This window comes from Apus apus, chromosome 21, assembly GCF_020740795.1.
Source record: "Apus apus isolate bApuApu2 chromosome 21, bApuApu2.pri.cur, whole genome shotgun sequence".
Taxonomy (NCBI): domain Eukaryota; kingdom Metazoa; phylum Chordata; class Aves; order Apodiformes; family Apodidae; genus Apus; species Apus apus.
Genome location: NC_067302.1, coordinates 1498639 through 1520105, shown reverse-complemented (window position 1 = coordinate 1520105; position 21467 = coordinate 1498639). Strand labels below are relative to the sequence as shown.

Here is a 21467-nt window from a genome sequence, read left to right as displayed (position 1 = left end):
AGAAGCTGTGGGGGATGCTGTGGGAGCAGGGCAGTGTCTGTGAGGAGCCCTGAGGTTGTGGCCTATGAGGTTTTGGCTGGTTTCAGTATTGTACCTGGGGAATCTGATTCTCCAGATGTTCCTGCTGTCCTCTCAAATGCCTCTCACCTTTACCAGTGACTGGTATTTACATTCTGGAAGGATGCAGCCCTTGGCACATTCCAAGAGTTTGCTAAAACCCTGTAAAATTACTTTATTTTGTCCAAGAGGGGAATGTCAAAACCCCACAGATATTTAGTGATCTAGGGGTTTTTTTTCAGAATATAAACCAGAAAACATGAAAAAAAAAAAAAAAAAGTAACTGTGTAGGGGGTGGCCAAAACCAAGTATGAGCATCAGAGTTGGGTTGTCAGCAATATAGTCCAGAAAGGAACCTGCCACCCCTTGGTGAGTTATACCAGAGGGTCCCTCTGTGCCACCCAGACAGGGTGTGAGATGTTCCATCTACCAACTGTGGAGCCTTGGCTGGGGCAGTGGCTGCTCCTGCTTCCAGCCTGGCTGCTCTCTGCTTTGTTTCCCGTGGCTGTCAGAGCTACAAACAGCAGTGGACTGCAGGAACTCACAGGAAGGTGCCCTTCTGTCTGCAGGGCCTTGGAGATGTTTGTGCAGTCAGGGAGATGGGATGGAGGTGGCTGGATCATGAGGCAGACCATTGTGTTGCCTTCAGGTGTTAGATCAGGGTTTCTGGTGGCCACCTCTGAGCTGCTCACCTTGCAGGCACTTCCAAGGCCCTGCTTGCAGCCCAGTTCTATATGTTGCTTGGGGAATACCCAGTTTTTCAGACCTAATGTGTGTCTGAGGGGCAGGAAACTGGAACTTCCATGTATGCCTGCAGGAGTGAATTATTCAGGAAAAAAATTAGATCATTGGAGACAAGGGTGTCAGCCTGTGGCTGTAAGTGGTGGCACTGGAAGGCAGCAAACCAAACCAAATAAAACCTGAGCATTTATTTGTGTTTTCTTCATTAAAGCAATGAGTTGATCGAGCCTTGTGTGTTATTGCACAGTTGGGGGTGTATGACTTACACCAAGGTGCAGATGCACCCAGGAGCAGATGCTTCAGTGCCCTGTTTTTCTGTGTCTGTGTGAAGAGGATGAGCCTCAGTGTGGGCTGGGGCTGCAATTCTGCACGGGGATGAGCAGAACTGCAGCTCCCAGGAGTGACCTCCAGTCCCAGTGGGAGATGTTATTTGTATAGAGATGCTCCTCGGGGCATTTCTTCTCCTTGCTTCTGTATTCAAAGCAAACTGGAAGTTTTTGTGATGTCAACATGAAAGATCACTTTGTCATTTTAGTGAGGTTGTACAAGAATCTTGGAGTCTGATTTAATTTTATCTTGCTAAAGTTTTATTGCTTTTTGCTTAATTGCTTCTGCTTTATTGTTAATCAGACAAAAAGCAGTTTGTGTAATAGCTCAAAGAGTAAAATTATCAAGGAGCAGAGATGGAATTTGAATTATAAAGTTTCTTTTTTATTGTTTTCATTGTGTTCAAATTCCTCATTTGGTTTTGTTGAGTGCTACAGTCCTGCAGTGCCCTGCAGGCAACATCACTGACCCCTCTGTGTCCTGCAGGTACATCCTAGGGGCAAACGTGTCTGGACCACAGCTGAGGATGAGTTGTCCATGGGGCAGGAGGGTGCACAGCCCTTGCTCACACTTGGTCACTGCCCCAACACTGTTGGTCCTTCATATTTGGTCACTTCTGCAATCAGCCACAAACAACCCTCTCTTCTTATGTTTATGAAAGACACCAAAATTCCACATTTTCCTTATTGTGAAATGACTTTAACTCCTGCAGTAACCAACTGTCAGAAAACCAGAGTTTGGCAGCACAGCCCATTAAAATGGTTGCCTGTTTTTTGTTTGGTTGTTTGTTTGTTTTTTTTCCCTTCATAATTTTTTTCTTTAATAAAGCCTGAGGGAACTACTACTCTCAGGAAGCCCATAATATGCAAAATAATCTAGAAAGGAAATCTTATTAATTCAGCTGGTAAGCATCATGCAAGAAGCTGAGACATGCAGGCTGGTGCCTGGTATTAAGGCAGGCAGTGGGGAGCTGTGGAAGCTAAATGAGTTATTTCTAGCTCCAATCTGTAAAGAACACAGTTGCAACCTTTTTGCAGAGCTTTCTCTGTGTCCTTATGAAGCAAAACTGTATAGGAGTGATGTAGCCTGGCCTGGGAGCTAAATCATGGGTGGTAAAACCTGTGTGTACAAAACACTGGAGAACACTCCAAGGAATGGGAATTCATCTCATTGCTGCACCCAGACATGATTTCCTTGCTGCCTCTGCTTCTTTTCTGTCCTGCAGTTCTGGACTGCTCTGTGTTTCAGAGTGATTAACTGACCATCTAATTTATGTAGCTGAAGACTTGCCTGCTGGGCAGCCCCTTACTCTGTTCACTGTTCTCCTGAAGTCAATGAGAGCAGAGTTCCAAGTCTGGTCCCTCATGGACAGCACAGTCCAGATGTGGGAGCAGGAGCCAGGAGCTGGGACATGCTGTGTATCATTGCAGGGTAAAATGAAGTATGAGAAGTGCTGGGATGAGCTTGTGTCCATTTTGCTAGTTGATGTGGGGTCCTTTTTTTTTTTGTTGTTGTTGAGTTTTCATTGGCTGCTGAAATCACTGCTGTGTTGCTGCAACATCAGTTTTGCTCCTCAAACACGGGTGATGCAGTTTGTCTGCAGTGCAGCTGCCTTCTGGGCCTGCTGTGTATTTGCATAGGGCCTGACAAGATGTGTGCAGGGAGCCCAGCCTCCCACGCATGCAAAACAGCAACTTCATCACCTGGGCTGTCCTACTTGCTGCAGGGCTGAAGACCAACCTGTCTGCAGTGGGTCTGGCTGGGACCCTCTCGTGTCCTGGAAGCTGCTCACAGGGCTCTTCAGACTGGAGCTCCATGCTGTGGGGCAGCAGGGAGCATGAGGGCTGGAAGGTGCCTGCTACCTGTTTCTAAACATTTTGGCAGCCTGACCTCTGTTGTGGTTCTTCTCCCTGACTTCCCATTACTTCCTGTACTGCACTTCCTTCTGCTCAGTCCCAACCCTGGAGTTCACCAGGCAGTGAGAAGAGTCAGTTCCTCAGGGCAGTGACTCGCTGCAGATACAAACCTCCACCCTCCAACACTGGAGCAGCTGAGGCCACTCTTACAACCCTTCACAGAAGGACCCAAGATCAGTTTTCTGACCCTGAGGGCCAGTGACATGGAAGGATCTTTCTCCATCTTGTGAGACCCCACCTGGACTACTGTGTCCAATTCTGGAGTCCCCAACATAAGGAGGACATGGAGCTCATGAAGAAAGTCCAGAGAAAGGTCACGAAGTGATGTAAAGGGTGGAGCAGCTCTCCTACAAGGACAGGCTGAGAGAGCTGGTTCTGTTCAGCCTGGAGAAGAGAAGACTCTGGGAGGATGTTGTAGTGGCCTTCCAGTGCCTGAAGGGGCTACAGAAAAGCTGGGGAGGGACTTTTAAAAGGGCTTGTAGTGAGAGGACAAGAGGTAATGGATCAAAACTGGAAGAGGGGAGATTTAGATTAGACATGAGGAGGAAATTCTTTCCTGTGAGGGTGGTGAGAGCCTGGCCCAGGTTGCCCAGGGAAGCTGTGGCTGCCCCATCCCTGGCAGTGTTGAAGGGCAGGTTGGATGGGGCTTGGAGCAGCCTGGGCTGGTGGGAGGTGTCCCTGCCCATGCAGGGGGTTGGAACTGGGTGATCCTTAAGGTCCCTTCCAACTCAAACCACTCTATCAATCTGTGATTCTATGACCTCAGTATCGAGGCTTTGTGTGTGCTGTCTGAAGATGAGCCAGCTTTGTCTTGAAGCAAGATTCTTCTTCTCCATGCAGGAAAATAATCTGGGATGCTCCCTACACCTGCCTGGGTGTTGCATTATTGCCTCCACTGTCCAGAGACCAGTTGGCTTTTGCGTAAGTGCAATGGAGACATGAGCAGCCAGCGGGCAGCAACTCCTGCTCAGCAAGACTGGACCGTCCAGCGTGTCCATGGGCATCCTTGGAGGGAAGGCAAGACAGCCTCTGAGGAGAGGTTCATCAGGAAGTCAGGGGAGGGTCAAGGGAAACCATTTTCAGCTGATCTCTACAAACTTGCTGGCCGTGAGACCAGGGGCTGTGGTGTCGACTAAACCCTCAGTCCCCACTGATTCACCCCATCATTATGAGATTGAGCAGAAATCATAAACTCCATCTGAACTGCAGTTGTCCCTTTTTTTCCACTCCTGTGGTTTGAAACTATGTAGAAAGGTTTCTCAATACCCAAGTTTAACCATAAGTCTCAGCAGGGGAAACATATTCTTGGGGAAAGGCAATTACTGCTTTAGTTGTATGCAAGATGTTACCTTGGAAAGAACCACCATCTTGCCAAGAGTTGGCTTCCCACTCTTGGTTTGGCATGTCTGGAGTGTTCAATTCAGATGAATTTTGAAAGAGCCGTTATGCAGCAGTAGTTTCAAAATACTAGTTTACTGATGACTTTCTTGCACCAGAAAGCATGTGAGAAGTGAAAGCAGCAGAGATTTTTAGAGTCTTCTGGAGGAGACATGATGGTGATGCAAGTGATCCCTCTTCACAGTCACAAGTGTTGAATGGTTCTTGAAGGTCATCTTAACCATTGTGAGAGAACTTGGTTTTCTCGAGTTTTGTTTGCAAGAAAACAGAACTTGGTTCATTATGAATGTAAAAAACAAGACACCAAACCCTCTGGAATATGAGTGGTGTGTTGGCATGTCCTGCCTCTGCAGTAGCCTGACTTCAAATCCCAGTTGCTCCTCATGATGGAAATTACATTACTAGAATCTCTTGCTCCCAAGCAAGTGATTGACTACAGGGGAGTGGAGCAGCCAGAAGGTCATCCAGACAGGGTGGACAAGGTTGTGTGCAAGAGCTGGGTCTGCTGTAAAACTGCACCAAGGGTTTGCCTTGAATGGGTCATGGTTGAGCATTGGCCTCCAAGGTAGGATGAAACTGCCCTGTCTTCTGCCTTATGGGAGTAGGAGGAAGGGAGTTCTCAGCTGCTCTTCACCACACTTGGAGGGTGCAGAGAGCCTTGCTCCATCTCCAGCTCTGGTGCTGATAGTAATCAGGCTGCACAGGGCCTGTTGGGTTTTTTCTTCTCGTTTCAATGGTGATGTTTCTCGGAATATTTAGCTCTAAAATATGCAGATTTTGCAATAATTGCTCTGTTCTGACTCAAATGTTTTTCTGAAAAAAGCTGGTTTAATGTATGAAGATACATTAACCCTTTGCACGTGCCTTGCTGGCAACATGCAGAGTTGCTTTTGCTTGTCCATTTTATATATTTATATATTATAGAGCAGGTAGTGATGCCCTCAGCTGCCTGGAAGGGTGAGAAGGGAACTTACTGAAACCATGGGGGACATAAGCAAAAATGAATACCCACAACATTCAATCCTAGACTTTTTATTGACCAGATAAATTCTCCTGGATGTCTTCCCAGCTGTTTCAAGTTGTGTGGATCCCTGTTTATCTCTGTGGGTCTCTCCCTTCCTGTTGTAACCCAGGGCCTCACAGACATTCAGGGGTGACTCACAACACATTTTTGAAATAAGGAAGTGTCCCCGTTTTAGAAATGGAGACAAGCACAGACTGTAGATGATATGACTTGCCCAGTTTCATACAGGAAATGTGTAACTAAAGTGGGAATTAAACCCAGGTCACTTGAGTTTAGCACTGGATTGCCTTCTCCCCTCAGCAACCCCACAGCAGCTCAGTAGATGTTGCACATGTGAAGTTGGTTTAAGACTCGAATGCTTGAATCATGTTGGTAGGTGCCTGAGTTTGTAGCTTTAAAAAAAAGCTGCTGCTTCCTAAAAAAAATACCTAAAAAAACACCATCTTTTTTTTTTTTTTTTTAATATCTATTTATACTCTAGCTGCCACTGAGGAAGAAGAAACCTTGCCCTGAGTGTCTGCCCCTGGATAGAGGGGAGATCTGGGAAGCCCATTTCAGCCAGGCAGGTTTTGAAAGCACCAAGTGGGTCGGGCAGGGCTGAAGTTTCAGATGCAAAGAGTAAGTGACTTCCTGGGAGCACATCCAGCCTCTGGCTGTGCTGCCCTCCCTGCTCCCTGCGCTGGGCTGGGACAGTATTCCTGACCCTGGTGACCATCCCCTCCATCCCTGCTGCCAGCCCTGCCTCCTGCAGCCTTTCCCTGCTGCTCTCAGCCTTGGCTGTCCTGCCACCTCCTCACCCCACTCTGCCCCAGTGGCCCCAGTGTCCAGGGGCACAGGAATGAGGGAGGGGAGGGCATGGCCTGGGACACTGGCTCGGAGCTGACTGAGGGGGGAGGGAGCCATGAATGGAGAGAAATGGCCTGAGCAACATTCACACTTCATATGGACACGTTCATTTTGTCACCGAGCCAGAGCAGCACAGGGGGAGGGGTCTTCTGCCAGGCCCAGGTGTTGCTCTGAACAAAGGGGGGTCTCTTTTTGCTTCCTGTCACAGCTTTTCCATCAACTGCACCCCCTTAGGGAAGCAGGTTTTGCACAGGGGGAGGTGAGCTGGTCCCCTTGCCCCCAGGCACGAGGCTGTGCCCACCCCACGTTGGCCTCAGAAGCCCATTCAGGAGTCCTTCAGCTCCCGTAAGAACAGAGTCCTCCTTTCTCCAGGAAAGGTAGATGATGGAGAAGGAAGAGGAGTCCTGGTTGGCCCTGGCCCCTTGGGGAAGAGGAGCATTAAAAGACCTCACAGCTTCTTAGCCCCTTCACTCTACAGACTGCTCTCTAATTGCCTGATGCCATCATGGCAGTGCTTTGGGACACTTCTTGCTCAGGGGTGGCCTGAGGACTGGTTGTCCAGAGCAAGCACCATGGACATGATGATGCTGCATGGATTATAGATGGGCAAGGGGACATTAGGAGCTTTTGCAGAGCCCTCCAGCATTAACTGCTGCTGCACTTTTCTTCCTGCAGTGGTGCCCATGTGCCCCTGCCCTGCTCACCTCCATCTCACCTCCACCTGTGAGTGCATCCCTTTTCCTCACTTAATGTCTAAGGTGGCACTAAGGTCACCTTAAGGTGCTCCTGGCAGCATTGATTTTCTGTGGTGTGTGGCACTGAGATCATCATTGGGACTCAAGGATGGATAAATTGTGGCTTGTGGAAGTAGTTAGTTGGTGGGTCCAAACCCTTCATTGACCCTGGGTATGAGCAAGAAATACCTGTGTGTCCCCTGTGGTCTGTTGGTGCATCAAGTTCAGCAATGAGTCTGTTCAGCTCATGACTCTTCTTTCATAGAAGAACCTCGGGCATGCTCCTCTCCTCACCATCACACAGAGCTGCAGGGTGAAGGTCCTATTTGTTTCTCCTCTCTTTTGCTGGTGACCTCTGTGCTCCCAGCTGCAGGGTGGGCAAGTCCTTTCTGGAAAGACAAAATACACCACCTTGGTGATGGGGCTGGGACAGTAACTTGGGACATGAGATGTAGGATGCAGCTCCCTAAGGGGCAGGGGTGTCAGGCCTTGCATTTCATCCCGATGTGCTTCATGGTGCTGCAGAGGACACTTCCACCTTGCTGTGTTCATAACAGCATGGAGGCACTGGCTGACTTCAGATACCAGCAGGATTTAAGTGGTTTGAGTTATTGTCTGAGACCTGGCTAGACTTCAGGAAGCACGGCCCCAGGGAAGGGGGAATGTCAGCCCTCTCCCAGCCAGTGAGTGCTTCTTGCACCAGGGTTTGTGGTGGTTGCAGAGTTCAAATGGAGTTGATGATACTTCACCAAACTTGTTCGTGCTTTGAGCTGGGGATCTGGGAGGAGACAGGGATGTGTTCAGGCACTGCAGTGCCATCCATCTGCTGCTTTTCTCTTCCTGACCTTGCAGCTTCTGAGAGTCTGGATGGTAAAACTGGAATGAAAAGCCAAATGCCTGAAAAAATGACTTTTTCTCATGGCTGTGGTTGGACACACTCCTCAGGTGAGAGGAGGCTGCTTGCCAAAGGGTTTAGTTTCCAAACTCATTCTTCTTTAGGTGTCTGTATGTCCCTGTCTGCCTGGACACAATTGGTGTCTGTGCACAGAGGTGCACGTGTCCATCAGGATGTCCTGGCACATGCCCAGGGATTCTGCTGTCTTAGGAAGTGTTCTGGTGAGGTGGCTTCCCACTGCAACCCCATCTTTACACAGTTGGTATCAGCACGTGGAGGTGGCCCTGGGACTAGCAGCTCTGTGCTTTCAGGAGAAGGAAAGGGATGAGGAGGTGTAGATCTGAATAGCATGGTCAGGCCTTTGGTAGCAGGAGGCTGAAGAGATATGGAAGGTGCTGTCCAGAATTGGACATAGTATGATAAAAAGGGAAGGTGGGATTGAAGAAGGTGACAGGAGTGAAGCTCAAAACTTTGGGAATATTTGAACATGTGAGCTATAAAAACACTTGTCCTGCAGCAGCCACTTGTGGAAGGACTTATTGTCTCTGAACATGAAACACCCCTCCCCCCCCCTTGAAGTTTTCATACATTCACCACTAAGCCTGAGAGACCTTAAATGGCTTATGACAACCAGGGTTTCTGTGCAATCAGAAGCTGGTGTTCTGGAGGGGCTTCAGTCAGCAGTATGTGCTGCCACCCTTTGTTCCCTCAGCAGTTCTGAAATGCTGTGACCATGTAGGGAAGGGAGAGCGAGGTTATTTAGTCCTGATGCTGTTACTCTGTGCCTGAGCTCTGGTGGCAAGTTCAACCCCTCTGCTGCAGAGGGACACAGGGTCTGGTGATGGGGACAACAGCTTGGAGGAACTGTATGTTCTCCCATCACATTGCAATGCTTGTCTCTCAAGGAAAAGTCTTTTTCCTTGCATGTGAACTGTACTCTGAGCATGGTCCATACTCAGGGTCATTTTTCAAAGTAGTTCTTTGGAAAGTTGTGCTCCTTTATCTAAACCTGACCCATGTGCAGGTCGATGCATCTGTCATAGAAGCTTCGGGAGGTAATTCTGGCAGAACTGAAGGGTTTACTTACAGCTAAAATGGTGTAAATGCAAAACTCAGCACTAAATAGGAGCTTTGAAGGAAGGGCTGCAGCACCTGTGTACTGATGGGAATACTCAATATCTGAGCACACTTGAAATCCATGACAGGGTGTGGAGTTTTTCTTTCCTCTGGTCTGCATCTGCCCATGGTGGACACCAGCCAGGCCATGGGTTCCCCTGCAGCCTGGTCCAGGAGGAGGAATACCCCTTGGCCTTTCGTTTTCTACCAACGTGCCCATCACCATCAAGGTAAATGTGCTGAAGGAGGTGAATGCAGTCACCAAGGGCTTCTTCAGCTGTTGGGACTCCGTGTACTGTTCTGGTTACCAAGCAATCCTCTCCATCAGGGCACCTACTGCAGGGCCCCTGTGCTCACTGCACACCCGACAGTCCCAACATGCTGTTGCTTTTACAAACTGAATTAAACCCAGGGCAAACAAAAGAGAGACACCATCAAAATTACAGGCTGCCAAACCCTCTGTAAGTAATCTCCTTTTTTTCCCCTAGTGAGTTCTTCTGGATGTCTGCACTGCCCTTTTCAGTAGACTCAACCTGGGAACTGGAGTTGCTTCTGTGTTTGGCTGGTTTACTTTGCTTTTTCTTCAATATATTTGAGAAACTTTTGCCTGGCCAGTCCTCCCAGTGCCACAGGAGCATTTTACAACACTGTTACAAGAGGTAAGGAGAGGAGACCCACTGCTGCTGCCCCCTGCACTGAAAATCCCTCTCAGCCCTAAATCACTTTGAATGTCTAAGGTGGGACCTGCCCTTTTGTTCCAAGCTCCAGTTGGGATCTTGCTGCAACAACAATGACCACAGGTAGCAGAAGGTCTCACCACCCCCCTGTGCTTCATCCATCACCTTCCTTGCTTTCTATAAAGTGTGGATTTGCAGGATTTTTGTAAGAAAAGAAGAAAAACCTCAGCTACTAGAAAAGGGATCTGCTTTCCCACAGATGTGTCTCTCCAGATTGATTCATCTAGAGATTAAAAAGGGGTAAATGCTGAATGTAGCTTTTCCATAGACAGGACATTTTAGTGGCCATCAGTAAGAAAGAAAATATACCTGTCCCTCAGCAGAGCAGAAATAGGAACCTGTGCTTTGCCTGGTTCACTCCCTTTCACAAAACTTGTAAACATTTAAAATATATTTCACATACATCAAATATGTTGGTCATTCATTAAATTTGGTTAAAACTGACCAAGCCGCTTAAAAGTTACTCTGGAGAAAAAACAGGTGAATTTTCTAGTAGCACACCAGGAATTCTCACCTAAGCCTGGCATCCCTAAAAACAGACTAAAATTTGGTGTATAGAAGAAAATGCTGTTATGCTTGGAATAGTACAGAAAATGCAGAGTTGTAGTAGCTTCCCACTAAGCACACTGGATCTCAGTCTGGCTGGGAAAGGACCAAACAGCAGAGAAAATCCATCTGCTTGAGCATTGCAAACAGCAGAGTTTTGCCACCAACAGAGTTTTAAGGATCAAGATATTTCAGTATCCTGGAAACAAAAGGCAAGCAACTGCAAGCCAAGCACTGCACTTTCCCACATGTCACTTGAAAGGAATTCTGGAGGCCAACCACAATGTAGAGAAAGTCCTGATGCTTTCAAATATCTTTTCAGTGATATTCCCACCTGGAGCTCATGTGGCAGGTGCAGCCTGGAGCATCTCTTCTCACCTTTGGGGAGTCTCAATCCCAAATGCAATATGAATAGGTTGTTTGAGTGCATATATGGGGTGATAGTCCCAGGCACAAAGGAGCAGCATAAGGCTTGACACTGGTTAGCTCTTCTTCAAACCATTTAGGAGGACTAAGGTGAACCTTAGGATTGGGAAAGACTGTGTGGGAGAGACTGGGCCTCTTCTGAGGAATTCATTCCAGCCTAATAAGGTAATTGAAAATACTAACAATTGTGACTTTCTAAAAAAAGCATTCGTAAGCATTTTATCTCAGACTTCAGGGTAAAATTCTAGTCCCATTAAAACCTGAAGGAATTTTGTCATGGATTTCTTTCCTCAGGGTGGCAGTCCTTGCATCCCTCGTTGCCAATGTCACCTCTGTTCATGTCTTTTTCAAGTAAAACCCTAAGAAATTATGTTTAAATAGAAATAATAGCTGGAATCCCCTGTTTTAGTGCCTGTACTTTGGGTTTGGACATGCAGTGTTAGCAGCTGGACACCATGTGCCAAAAAATCCAGGTGACTTTTCTCTCCAAGTTGGGCTGATCTGGTGCCAGTGCCATTCCCTGCCTTGCTGTCTGCTCCCTGCTGTTGTGCTGCAGGATACAGGCCAAGTGAAAGTGATAAGTAAAAATAGTAGAGACATAACACATGACACATGAGGGGAGAAGCTACTTGGGTCATGAGGAGGAGGAGATGAAAGTGAAAGCAAAAGAGCTGCCTTTTCTGAGAAAACCGGGGAGAATTGGGAAAGCATAAGGAAAATGCAAAGTCTGAAGAGAGATTTTGGCTGAGCTGAAGTGAATAGAAACTGAAGGAAAACGAGGAAGAATAAAAGGTTTTCCCACCCACGTTAGTCCTGTGGCATTTCCAGCAGGAAGCTGTCTGGGTGCAGAGGGGCCCTGTGGAGGGGTGTTCCACACCAGCTTCACATCTCTGCCAGCTGGAGGGATACATCAGGGATGCAGTGAGGTGCCCCTTAGCATCTCTAGGTTGTATCTGAGCTGGGCAGAGCACTGCTCAGTATCTGCCACCAGATTTTGGGAAGCTCTCATTCCCTTCCTCTACCATGCCTCTAAATTCATAAGGGACAACTCCTTCTACAGTTTCTAGCTGTGTAGTTTTTGTTTCTTTTTTCCACTTGATTTTGCACTGTTGAATTTTCCTTGAAGAGGTGTCAATCTGGAGTAACTGCATCCAGCTAGGAGAGGCTGTGGATACCCCGTCCCTGCAAGTGTTCAGTGCCAGGCTGGATGGGGCTTTGAGCAACCTGGTCTAGTGGGAGGTGCCCCTGCCCATTGCAAAGAGTTGGGACTGGGTGATCTCTAAGGTCCAACCCAAACCAGTCTGGGATTCTATGCATTATCTTTTGCCATTGCCATTCCAGGGGCCATTTCCAGTTAAGGAAAAAATATGTAGAAAGTAGCCTGACTTGCCCCAGAATGGCTCTACTTGCTGCTGTAGGCAGCAGGTGTGCTTGTTTGTTGACCAGTTCTTTAAATGTTAACTTTCACACAGCATTCCCAATAAAATCAGCTGGGGCCCATGTGCTCCTCAGAGGACGCTGAGGATGTTCTGAACATTTGGGATGATATTAAATAACCTCAGAAAACTTCCTCTCAACCCTAATTCTTATACACTTGGGAGTTAATATGGAGCCTATAGGAGAAAATAATATTAAAATGGTTTTCAGGCATTCTTGAGTTGGCAGTTCTTAAATGTGAGTGCTCAAGCTTGTGCAGGTCATGGTTCACTTTGTGCTTGCTGAAAATGTTGCTGCTTAAATCCACTTCTGCCAAGTGAATATGCTCTGTGTGCCATGAACGGGGCCAAGGACAGCATCTTAGGCAAAAATCAACGTGATGAATTTGCTCCATGCATGTCTTTGATCTGGAGTAAGTCCTGTGCTGTAAGTCTAGTCCAGATCACTGTGGCTGTTCACTGGTGTTGAGGAGCCAGCACTCTCTAAAAAGGGGTTCCAAAATGTAACTAACTTCCCTTCATTGCAATGAGCCCATAAGTGTGAGGCACCATTCTTAGCAAGCTGGGGCTCCGCAGGTCCTGGGAAGGTGTGAAGGTCATGCTGATGTGGAGCAGAACTTCTATTTGGGGAAAAGGAAGGTGAAGTTTAAGGGTAGGACTGATTTTCTGGACCTGTGCCTAAGATGTGGGTGTCACAGCTGGGCAAGTAAGCCACTAATGCAATAGTAGAGGACACCTCAGGGCAATAAATCTCACTGAACTGAGACTTTAACGTGGGGTGTATTACCCTCCTCATTGCCACCTGCCTCTCAGTAATAATATAGGGAGTTGTGTCTAAGGACTTGAACCATGACTTTTGGCTAGCTAAGGTTAGGAGAAATCAATCCTGTCCAAAGAATAGCCAGTTTTTAACCACATTTGTAAAGTCTAGTTGGTCCTGATGTGTCCCAGTGTGTTATCTTCCGACTCTGCTAAATTAAACTAAGTTACCTTATACTTCATGTCTCTGTTTTCTCATTGCATGTGGAGTGTCCACAGGGTTGTAGGAATGAGTAAGTAGTGGGTAATCCTTGGAGGACTTCATATTGAACACAACCAACCTCTTCTGCTGGTTCTTCACTGTTGCTTCTCAAGATGAGGTCGGGCCATGATGCTGCTAGAATCTCGGTGTCCCCCCCCGTGCTTCCCTGTTTTGCCAAAAATACACTTCAGGCTCATCCATGCAGCCTCCCCTTGCAAGGGGCAGGATCAAAGCAGCAGGGCTTGGAGCAATTTCCCATCATTAAACCATTCTGCCAGAGCAAGACACTGCACCCTAAGGCAGACAATAACTTCATGAAGAAGGAAGATGGTTCTTTTCTCATTGTAAATTACATGTATCAATTTGCTGCACTTTTAAAGCAGCATCTTTATTTTCTTTAGGAGTAACCCACCCATCTTCTGTTCCATCTCTTGGTGATGCTGTCTCATTTCAGTGGAATCCAAGTCCTTCCTCCCCGAGTGTCTCATTAATAGCTGTATTTGCTGACAAGGGTGGTAGGTTGAATAGAGTCTCCCATTCAAATTCATTGTAAGAAGAGTTCCCCTCTACAGCCAATTTCAACATCCTGCCTGTATGAAATATCTGCATGCTATGGAAGTTGGATTTGTGCCATTGTTTGGTAGCAAAAGGCAGGAAATTAAAGAGGCAACATTGCAGTAGGAGACTGTGTGTGCTTTCTCTTTACCTGCTATTGTTGTAAATGACACTGAGTATAATTGCAAGCTAAAGAGTGGATTTTATGCAGAAAAGATTTACTTTTTATGTGTCAGGGAGTATATGTGCCACACTAGGCAGTGCTTTGTATTTAGTCAGCTTTACTGGGTAGTCTTTTTGCAAGGGAATTATAATTATAAAAATTGTAAAACCATAAATGTTTGCAGGAGATTAAGAGGAATTTGAGTTTTAAACCGGTTTAATACATTTTTCAAAACTGTGTTTCAAGTTACTGGCTTTGGTTACTGCACCAGAGCCAGGATATGTGTGCCTTAAACTGAGCATGAGTCCCTGTGGTTTGACTGAGTACAATGTATGTTTAGATTACCATTAAAAGTAATATCTCCTGAATGGCAGACATTCCCTCAGATATTCTGAATTTCTTTTGTGCAAAATATTTACTGTTACGCTCTATAGAAATAACAGCATTTAATTACTGAGATACAAATGCTAAAGTAATTTTTTTTCTGTTTGTTTTCTTTTGGATGTAATTGCAGAAATGTGGGAAATACTTTTCCAAGGCTTTTGAACTCAAAAGTGGAACAGAAGGAAGACACAGGGGGACATACACCATTCAGTCTTGTTTTCCTTGCAGAGGGAAAAAAGATCATTATGAGATGAGCACTAAAGTCTCAAGTTTTCAAAGGTTTGCATAACAAACAAGAGACACATTGTGGGTTGCATCTTGACTTTGAAGGCTTGCCACTGTCAACTGAAATAAAATGGCAAGGTTTAAAGCCTTAACCAAGTTCACAAGGAAAATATTTGGACTAAAAGTTTTGGAAAGTTTTCTCTCTTTGAAGTAGTTTGTCATGTGTTACCAATGTGAACTTTATTGACCTTGAAACTTTTTTTTTTTTTAAATCAAATAGCAACTAGTGACACTTTAGTAAAATCTTAAATCAACAACCATCTCCTGGCGGCTCCAGCTTCGTAGGAAATGCAGGCAAAACAGGGAATCTACAGAAGAGATCTTTATTATTCGTAAATGAAGCCTGCCAAAACCTTCCCGAAATAGCATTCAAAGACCCTTTAAAGGTCATGGATCCTGAACAAAGCCAGAAGAGCACAAAAAAGGCTGAGGAAAGTCCAAGGAAGAGGCTTCCCAAAGGAGAGGCTTTCCAAGCCAGTATTTCCTCTGCAGCTACATACCAGGGCAGCTCTGCTTCTTCACAAGGAACCCCTCTCCGAGATATCGTGTCACAGCAGCACTTTTCTGGTTCTTTGTCAATTCCAAGAGAGGAGTCTCAGGAGAAGACTGGCCATCAGAAGCAAACTAAGCCTTCCTCTTTTGAGCATCCTCCCCACGTTTCACAGCTTCAGCAGCACGCACTGTCACCAGCATTTATGTCTCCTGGGAAACCAGAGCATGTCCTTGAAGGTCCCACATGGCAGCTAGTTGATCCAGTAAGACCAGGTCCCTCTGGCTCCTTTTCGTCGCCCGGGCTTCACTCTCACCACAGCCAGCTCTTACCTTCCCATTCACCCATCATTCCTGGAGAGGACATGCCTTCTGTTCAAAAGGTCTATATCCCTCGCCCTTCACAGGTTTCCTTAAAACAAACTGAGGAAGTGCACAAGAAGGAGAAGAAACCTCAGAAGCCAGGCAAATACATTTGCCAGTACTGCAGCAGGCCTTGTGCAAAGCCAAGTGTGCTCCAAAAACATATCAGGTCACACACGGGTGAGAGGCCGTACCCTTGCATTCCATGTGGCTTTTCTTTTAAGACTAAGAGCAATTTGTATAAACATAGGAAATCTCATGCTCATCGAATAAAAGCTGGGCTGGCCTCAGGGATTGGAGCAGAGATGTATCCATCCAGCTTGGAAATGGAACGGATCGGCGGGGAGGACTTTGAAGAGCCAACAGAAGGAGAAAGCACAGATTCGGAGGAGGAGACGGGCGCAATGTCGGGCCATTCGGGAGAGCTCTCCCCAAGGAGGAAGCACACCCTGTTGTCCAGTAGTTTGCTGAGTGGAGGCAGCCAAGGCACCAGCCATGATCGGTGTTCGTTGTCTCATTCCAGTATGTCTCAGTCTCTTGAGGACAGCACCCAGTTTGCAGAACCGTCGTCAGACCAGGCTCTGAGCCACAAGTCTGAAGACACCCACACTATAAAGCAGAAGCTGGCGCTCCGCTTGAGTGAAAGGAAGAAGATAATAGATGAACAAGCTTTCCTGAGCCCTGGGAGCAAGGGGAGTACTGAGTCAGGCTACTTCTCCAGATCAGAAAGTGCAGAGCAGCAGATCAGCCCACCAAATACAAATGCAAAATCTTATGCAGAAATTATTTTTGGGAAATGTGGTAGAATTGGGCAAAGGACTGCAGCATTAACCACAAACACAACCCAGGGGTTTCCACACCTGTCGACCGAAGAGAAACCTAGTATGGTACCATTATCTGTGCCTAGAACACAGGTTATTGAACACATCACTAAGCTAATTACAATTAATGAAGCTGTTGTTGATACCAGTGAAATAGATAGCGTGAAGCCTAGAAGAAGCTCCTTGTCTAGACGTAGCAGCATTGAATCTCCAAAGTCTGGTGTATACAGAGAACCGTTTCAGTTTGATATCAAGTCTGGTTCCAGTAGCCAGTTGGATGCCTCCAAAGTGTTGACATCCCACAGTGAAAAAATTAAGCCCGAACAATCATTGTTGTCACTTCAGCAATCCCACAGTGCCACAGAGACAGTGCCTCTCCTAAGAAGCCACTCAATGCCTTCTGCTGCATGCACTATAAGCTCCCCACATACCTTTAGAGGTAGCTATTCATTTGATGATCACATCATGGAGCCTGAAGTCTTAAGCCGCAGTCAAGCATTTTCTTCCCACCCTCGAATGCTAAAACGACAACCAGCTATTGAGCTACCTTTGGGAGTAGAATACGTCTCAGAGGAGGTTAGCTCTGCAAACAAAGAAACTGTTTCCAAACCTCCTGAGGAGCCTGAAACCAAGGAAAGCGATCTTACCAAAAAGTCACGGAAGGGCCCGAAAGTTAAAGGGTTCATGTACGAGTGTAACGTGTGTGGTGCTCGGTATAAGAAAAGGGACAATTATGAAGCCCATAAGAAATATTACTGCTCGGAACTGCAGCTCTCAAAGCCTCGTTCTTCCACTTCCCATACCTCTTCAGAGACTGAGAAAAGTGTTGTGGATCCTGACACGTGGCCGCAGGTGATGCATTACAAGCTGGGGAGCAGCTTGGAGCTCACCCCCCTCCGAAAAAGACGAAAAGAGAAGAGTCTTGGTGACGACGAGGAGCCTCCAGCTTTCGAGTTGTCTGACGCTCCCTCCTCCAGCACCGGGCCAGGGACCCAGTTTGCAAACCCTGCATCATCTGATGTTGCTTTAAACCTAACCCGTGAATCCATTAAGTCACCAGCAGATCCGGGTAAATCCACACCTTCTGATGTCAGTGCCAGCTTTCATTCCAGGAATACCAAACCGGCTCCAAGTACGGAGGGCAAAGAGAGAAGAACAACCTCAAAAGAGATCTCTGTCATCCAGCATACAAGCTCCTTTGAGAAGTCTGACTCTATCGAGCAGGCGAGCAGCTTGGAAGGAGAAGACAAACCCTCATCATCACAGTACACATCTCAGCAGACACCCCAGCACAGCCGGCCACCTCACTCCCTGCAGCCCAAGCTGGTGCGCCAGCCCAACATCCAGGTCCCAGAGATTCTGGTCACAGAAGAGCCTGACAGACCAGAAATGGAGCCAGAGCCTCCTCCAAAAGAGCCGGAGAAAACAGAGGAATTTCAGTGGCCGCAGAGGAGCCAGACCCTCTCTCAGCTCCCTGCAGAGAAACTCCCACCGAAAAAGAAGAGGCTGCGGCTGGCAGAAATGGGTCAGTCCTCTGGAGAGTCCAGTTTTGAATCAGTCTCGCTCACTCGAAGCCCGAGTCAGGAAAGCAGCATATCCCACAGCTCCAGCCACTCTGTCTCATTTGATCGCGAAGACCACAGCAAGTCAGAGTCCACCAGCCAGCCGTCGGAATCCCACCCCAAGCCTTCTGGTGTTGGCTCACATATGTTGATGGTACCAAGCCACCATCACCATTCCAGGGAAATGCGGAGATCTGCTTCGGAGCAGACACCAAATGTGTCCCATCCATCCCAGATGTCAGAGACCCGCAGTAAATCATTTGACTATGGGAGCCTGTCGTCCACTCCTGCATCCACCCCCAGCTCCTCAGCCCCCTCCGCTCCACAGGAGAGGAGGAAATGCTTTCTGGTTAGGCAGGCATCCCTCATGAGACACCCAGAGCATGAGCCAGACTCAGCCCCAACAGGACGACCAGAGGCAGAAGATCAAGCTCCTTCTTCAAGTAAATCTCCTTCGACAAGTTTGCCCCATCAGCCAACATCTTCACCCCCTTTACCTTCTCATGGTACTTATCCAATTGAGAAGAGTCAGCCAAAGGATAGCCCTCCACCTGCATACACCCAGCCCTACACAGAAGCTCTGCAAGTGTTTCATCATCCCATACCACAGCTGACGCTGCATGAGAAGCAGTTCATGCCCCCACAGGTTTCTATCTTTCCCTACCAGCATCTGCTGCCTCAGCCAGGGCAGTCGGCAGAGCTCTTCACTGCACACACCATGTCTGACATCCTCTCTGCTCAGTTCACCATGCCTCAGATTCCTCCTTCCATATTCCAGAGCCCACCACTGCCCCTCCCTCAAACCCTCATCCACCCAGGCCCACTTCATATCGCTCCTCCTCTAATGTCTCACCCTGCTGAGGTGCCCTTCAGGCAGCACCCGTCATTCCTGCCCGTGCATTACCCTGGCTCCTCACCAATCCCTTCCGCCTTTTTTCTGCCTCTTCAGTCTCAATTTGCTCTCCAGTTGCCAGCTGAAGCTGGTGGACATTTACCGCAGATCAAATCCAGTTTATTCCCAGCAGCAGGAACCTCGAGTATTTCCCCGTGCACAGAATATGGCTCGGACAGTAGGTTGCATCCTTTGACCTGCACGACGAGTCCTTCGGTGTCCATATCTGCCTCTCAGCTGGTTGTTCCCACACGGACAGACCCAGTGGTGTCACTCGTTGTCCCCGTTCGCATCCAGACCAACATGCCGTCCTATGGGAGCGCCATGTACACAACGCTGTCCCAGATTCTGGTCACTCAATCCCAGTGCAGTTCCTCTTCTATTGTTCTCCCAAAATTTGATGATCGCCAACCCAAGGGTACCCTGGTCTGTAGCGCCGATGTTCACGGACTTGGCTTTGATCTGGCACAGATGATCACAGAGGATCAAAGAAGCATTTTCCAGAGCCCGTATCTGAGAGTGCCCTTGCCCTTACCAGAACGGAAGGGCTACATGCCACTCACCTCCCCATCAGAAAGCATCCTTGGACTGGAAGGAGGCCCATCCACAGTCAGTGGAAGCAAAAGGATGCTCTCTCCAGCTGGTAGTTTGGAGCTGACAATGGAAACACAACAGCAGAAGAGAGTGAAAGAGGAGGAAGTGTCAGAAGCAGAGGAGAAGTTGGAAGTGGTGAAGCCACCCAGTGCAATAGAAGAAGGGAAAAAGCAGGATAAATCTCACTTTCTTGCAGAAAGCCAAGGCAGGGTTGAGGTGGAGACACCACCCAGTTTGTCCTTAGAGCAGTCAGAGCCAAAGGAAATCCCAAGTACTTTGCAGCAAGCTGTGTCCCGTTCAGGCTCCCCAGGTTTTGAGGCACTGGATGAGTGTAAGCAGCCAGCTGGCAAGCAGTTCCTCAGCAAGGCACCTTTGCAAGCCGTGAAGAAAGAAGACTCCAAAGAACTGGTGGAGCAGTCTCCACCAAACTCTCCAAGCCCTGCACCTCAGTCGGAGGTCACTCATAGTTCAGTGAAGTCTCGAGAAGGTACAGATACAAAGAAGGTACTTCAGTTCCCCAGTCTTCACACAACCACTAATGTCAGTTGGTGCTATTTAAACTACATAAAGCCAAATCATATCCAGCAAGTTGATCGACGTTCTTCAGTCTACGCCAGCTGGTGTATCAGCTTGTATAATCCCAACCTGCCGGGGATATCCACTAAAGCAGCCCTGTCCCTCCTGAGGTCCAAGCAGAAGGTGAGCAAGGAAACCTACACCATGGCCACTGCTCCACGTCCAGAGGCAGGCAGGCTTGTCCCGTCCAGCTCCAGGAAGCCAAAAATGACAGAGGTAATGCAATCCTATATATTTCTCCTCATCCATTTGGATACATGGGAAGAGGGGGACGAGGGATGGGGAATTGCTGTTCTTAGTTTAATAGGAATTTATTCATCCCTGTCTCAGTTGGGTAAGCAGTTGTTCTCAGTGAAACTTTTAGAATGAAGAAGCTAAAACCCACTGTAATAAAATAAGCTAACAAGAAAGGCAAGCCTGCTCCAAGGCCATGTGCCATATTTCTGTTCTCCAGTTTCTACTTGCCTTGTAAGCTAAAGAGCATGTAGGAATCACCACCACACCATGAACTGCCACTGCTCAAGCACAAAGGATTAGACTTGATTTGCATTTGTCTTGATATTTCAAATAGCTTTGCAACTTTATATATATATGTGTATATATATATATAAAAATGCTGTTATAATTCCCTACATTTTGCATGTTATAAACGAAAAAGGATTACCTTGGGGAAATGGGATTCTGTCTGGTTGTGCATCTACTGATCTCACATTAATGAAAATGGAGAGGCACGCTTTGAATTACAGATTTGCAAGTGTATTTAGGCCCCCCAAGGGGTGTAAAGGCAGGCAGTGACATTTATAGAAGTGCCTCAGTAGATTACACATGGAGTCTTGTTAAAATACCTGTGTCGTTTGGTCCTTTTAGTTAATGTCCTTTGCTGTCTCCCTGCTTTCTCAGTTATCTAAGGTTACTTTATGCCTGGTCATTAGAGTACAGAGGAGCAAGGCAAACAGCTTTGCAGGGGCAGAGTTCTCCAAGGTTATTGGCCCTAAGGGCACAGGAGTCTTCACCACACCTGTGGGAGCTGCCTAGGGTTATTTCATTTTGAGGCCAGAATTTTCCCCCTTTTGGTTAATGCTGAACCATATAGATCCATGACCAGATCGTGGTCATGTAGATTAGTAAACAGAATTGCTCTAAAAATTTTGCAATTTTATATTCATCTCGAGTCAACTTATATTGATGGATTATTCATTTTATTTCTGTATCATGAAATGATCTGTGAATATTAAATTTATCATAATCGCTGCTGCAGCTGCTGCTTATAAAGATGTCTTAAAATACACAGTAGTGTCACTATTGGTTCAATAAATCTTTATTTCTATTCAGTATTTCCATCATTCTTCTGCAGAAATCCAAAAGGCAGAATTTCTAGGGATACAAGGGCAGATAATTACCTGTGCAGTACAATAATCACAGTAATGCTTGGTATTTGTACACTTAATATTTGTGCACTTTTTTGAAAAGGGTTTTCTCTGAATGGTGTTCATACCATCCTTGATTTCATTCTGTAATAGAAGTGCCTGTGCTTCTCTGAGCTTTGCTCTTTGACATGGTGCT

General features: G+C 47.0%; 1 protein-coding gene across 9 annotated transcripts in view; it reads left to right on the top strand.

The window, feature by feature from the left end:
• The window catches only part of HIVEP3 (HIVEP zinc finger 3), a 273818-nt gene that overhangs the window by 189183 nt on the left and 63168 nt on the right, over window positions 1–21467 (top strand). For all 9 annotated transcript variants that reach the window (XR_007891391.1, XM_051637735.1, XM_051637732.1 and 6 more), the window contains one exon: window positions 14453–20120. Coding sequence is in view for 8 of the 9 variants with exons in the window: in XM_051637735.1 (XP_051493695.1) it covers window positions 14997–20120 (5124 nt within the window). In the remaining variant the exon portion in view is untranslated. The remainder of the gene's footprint in view (window positions 1–14452; window positions 20121–21467) is intronic.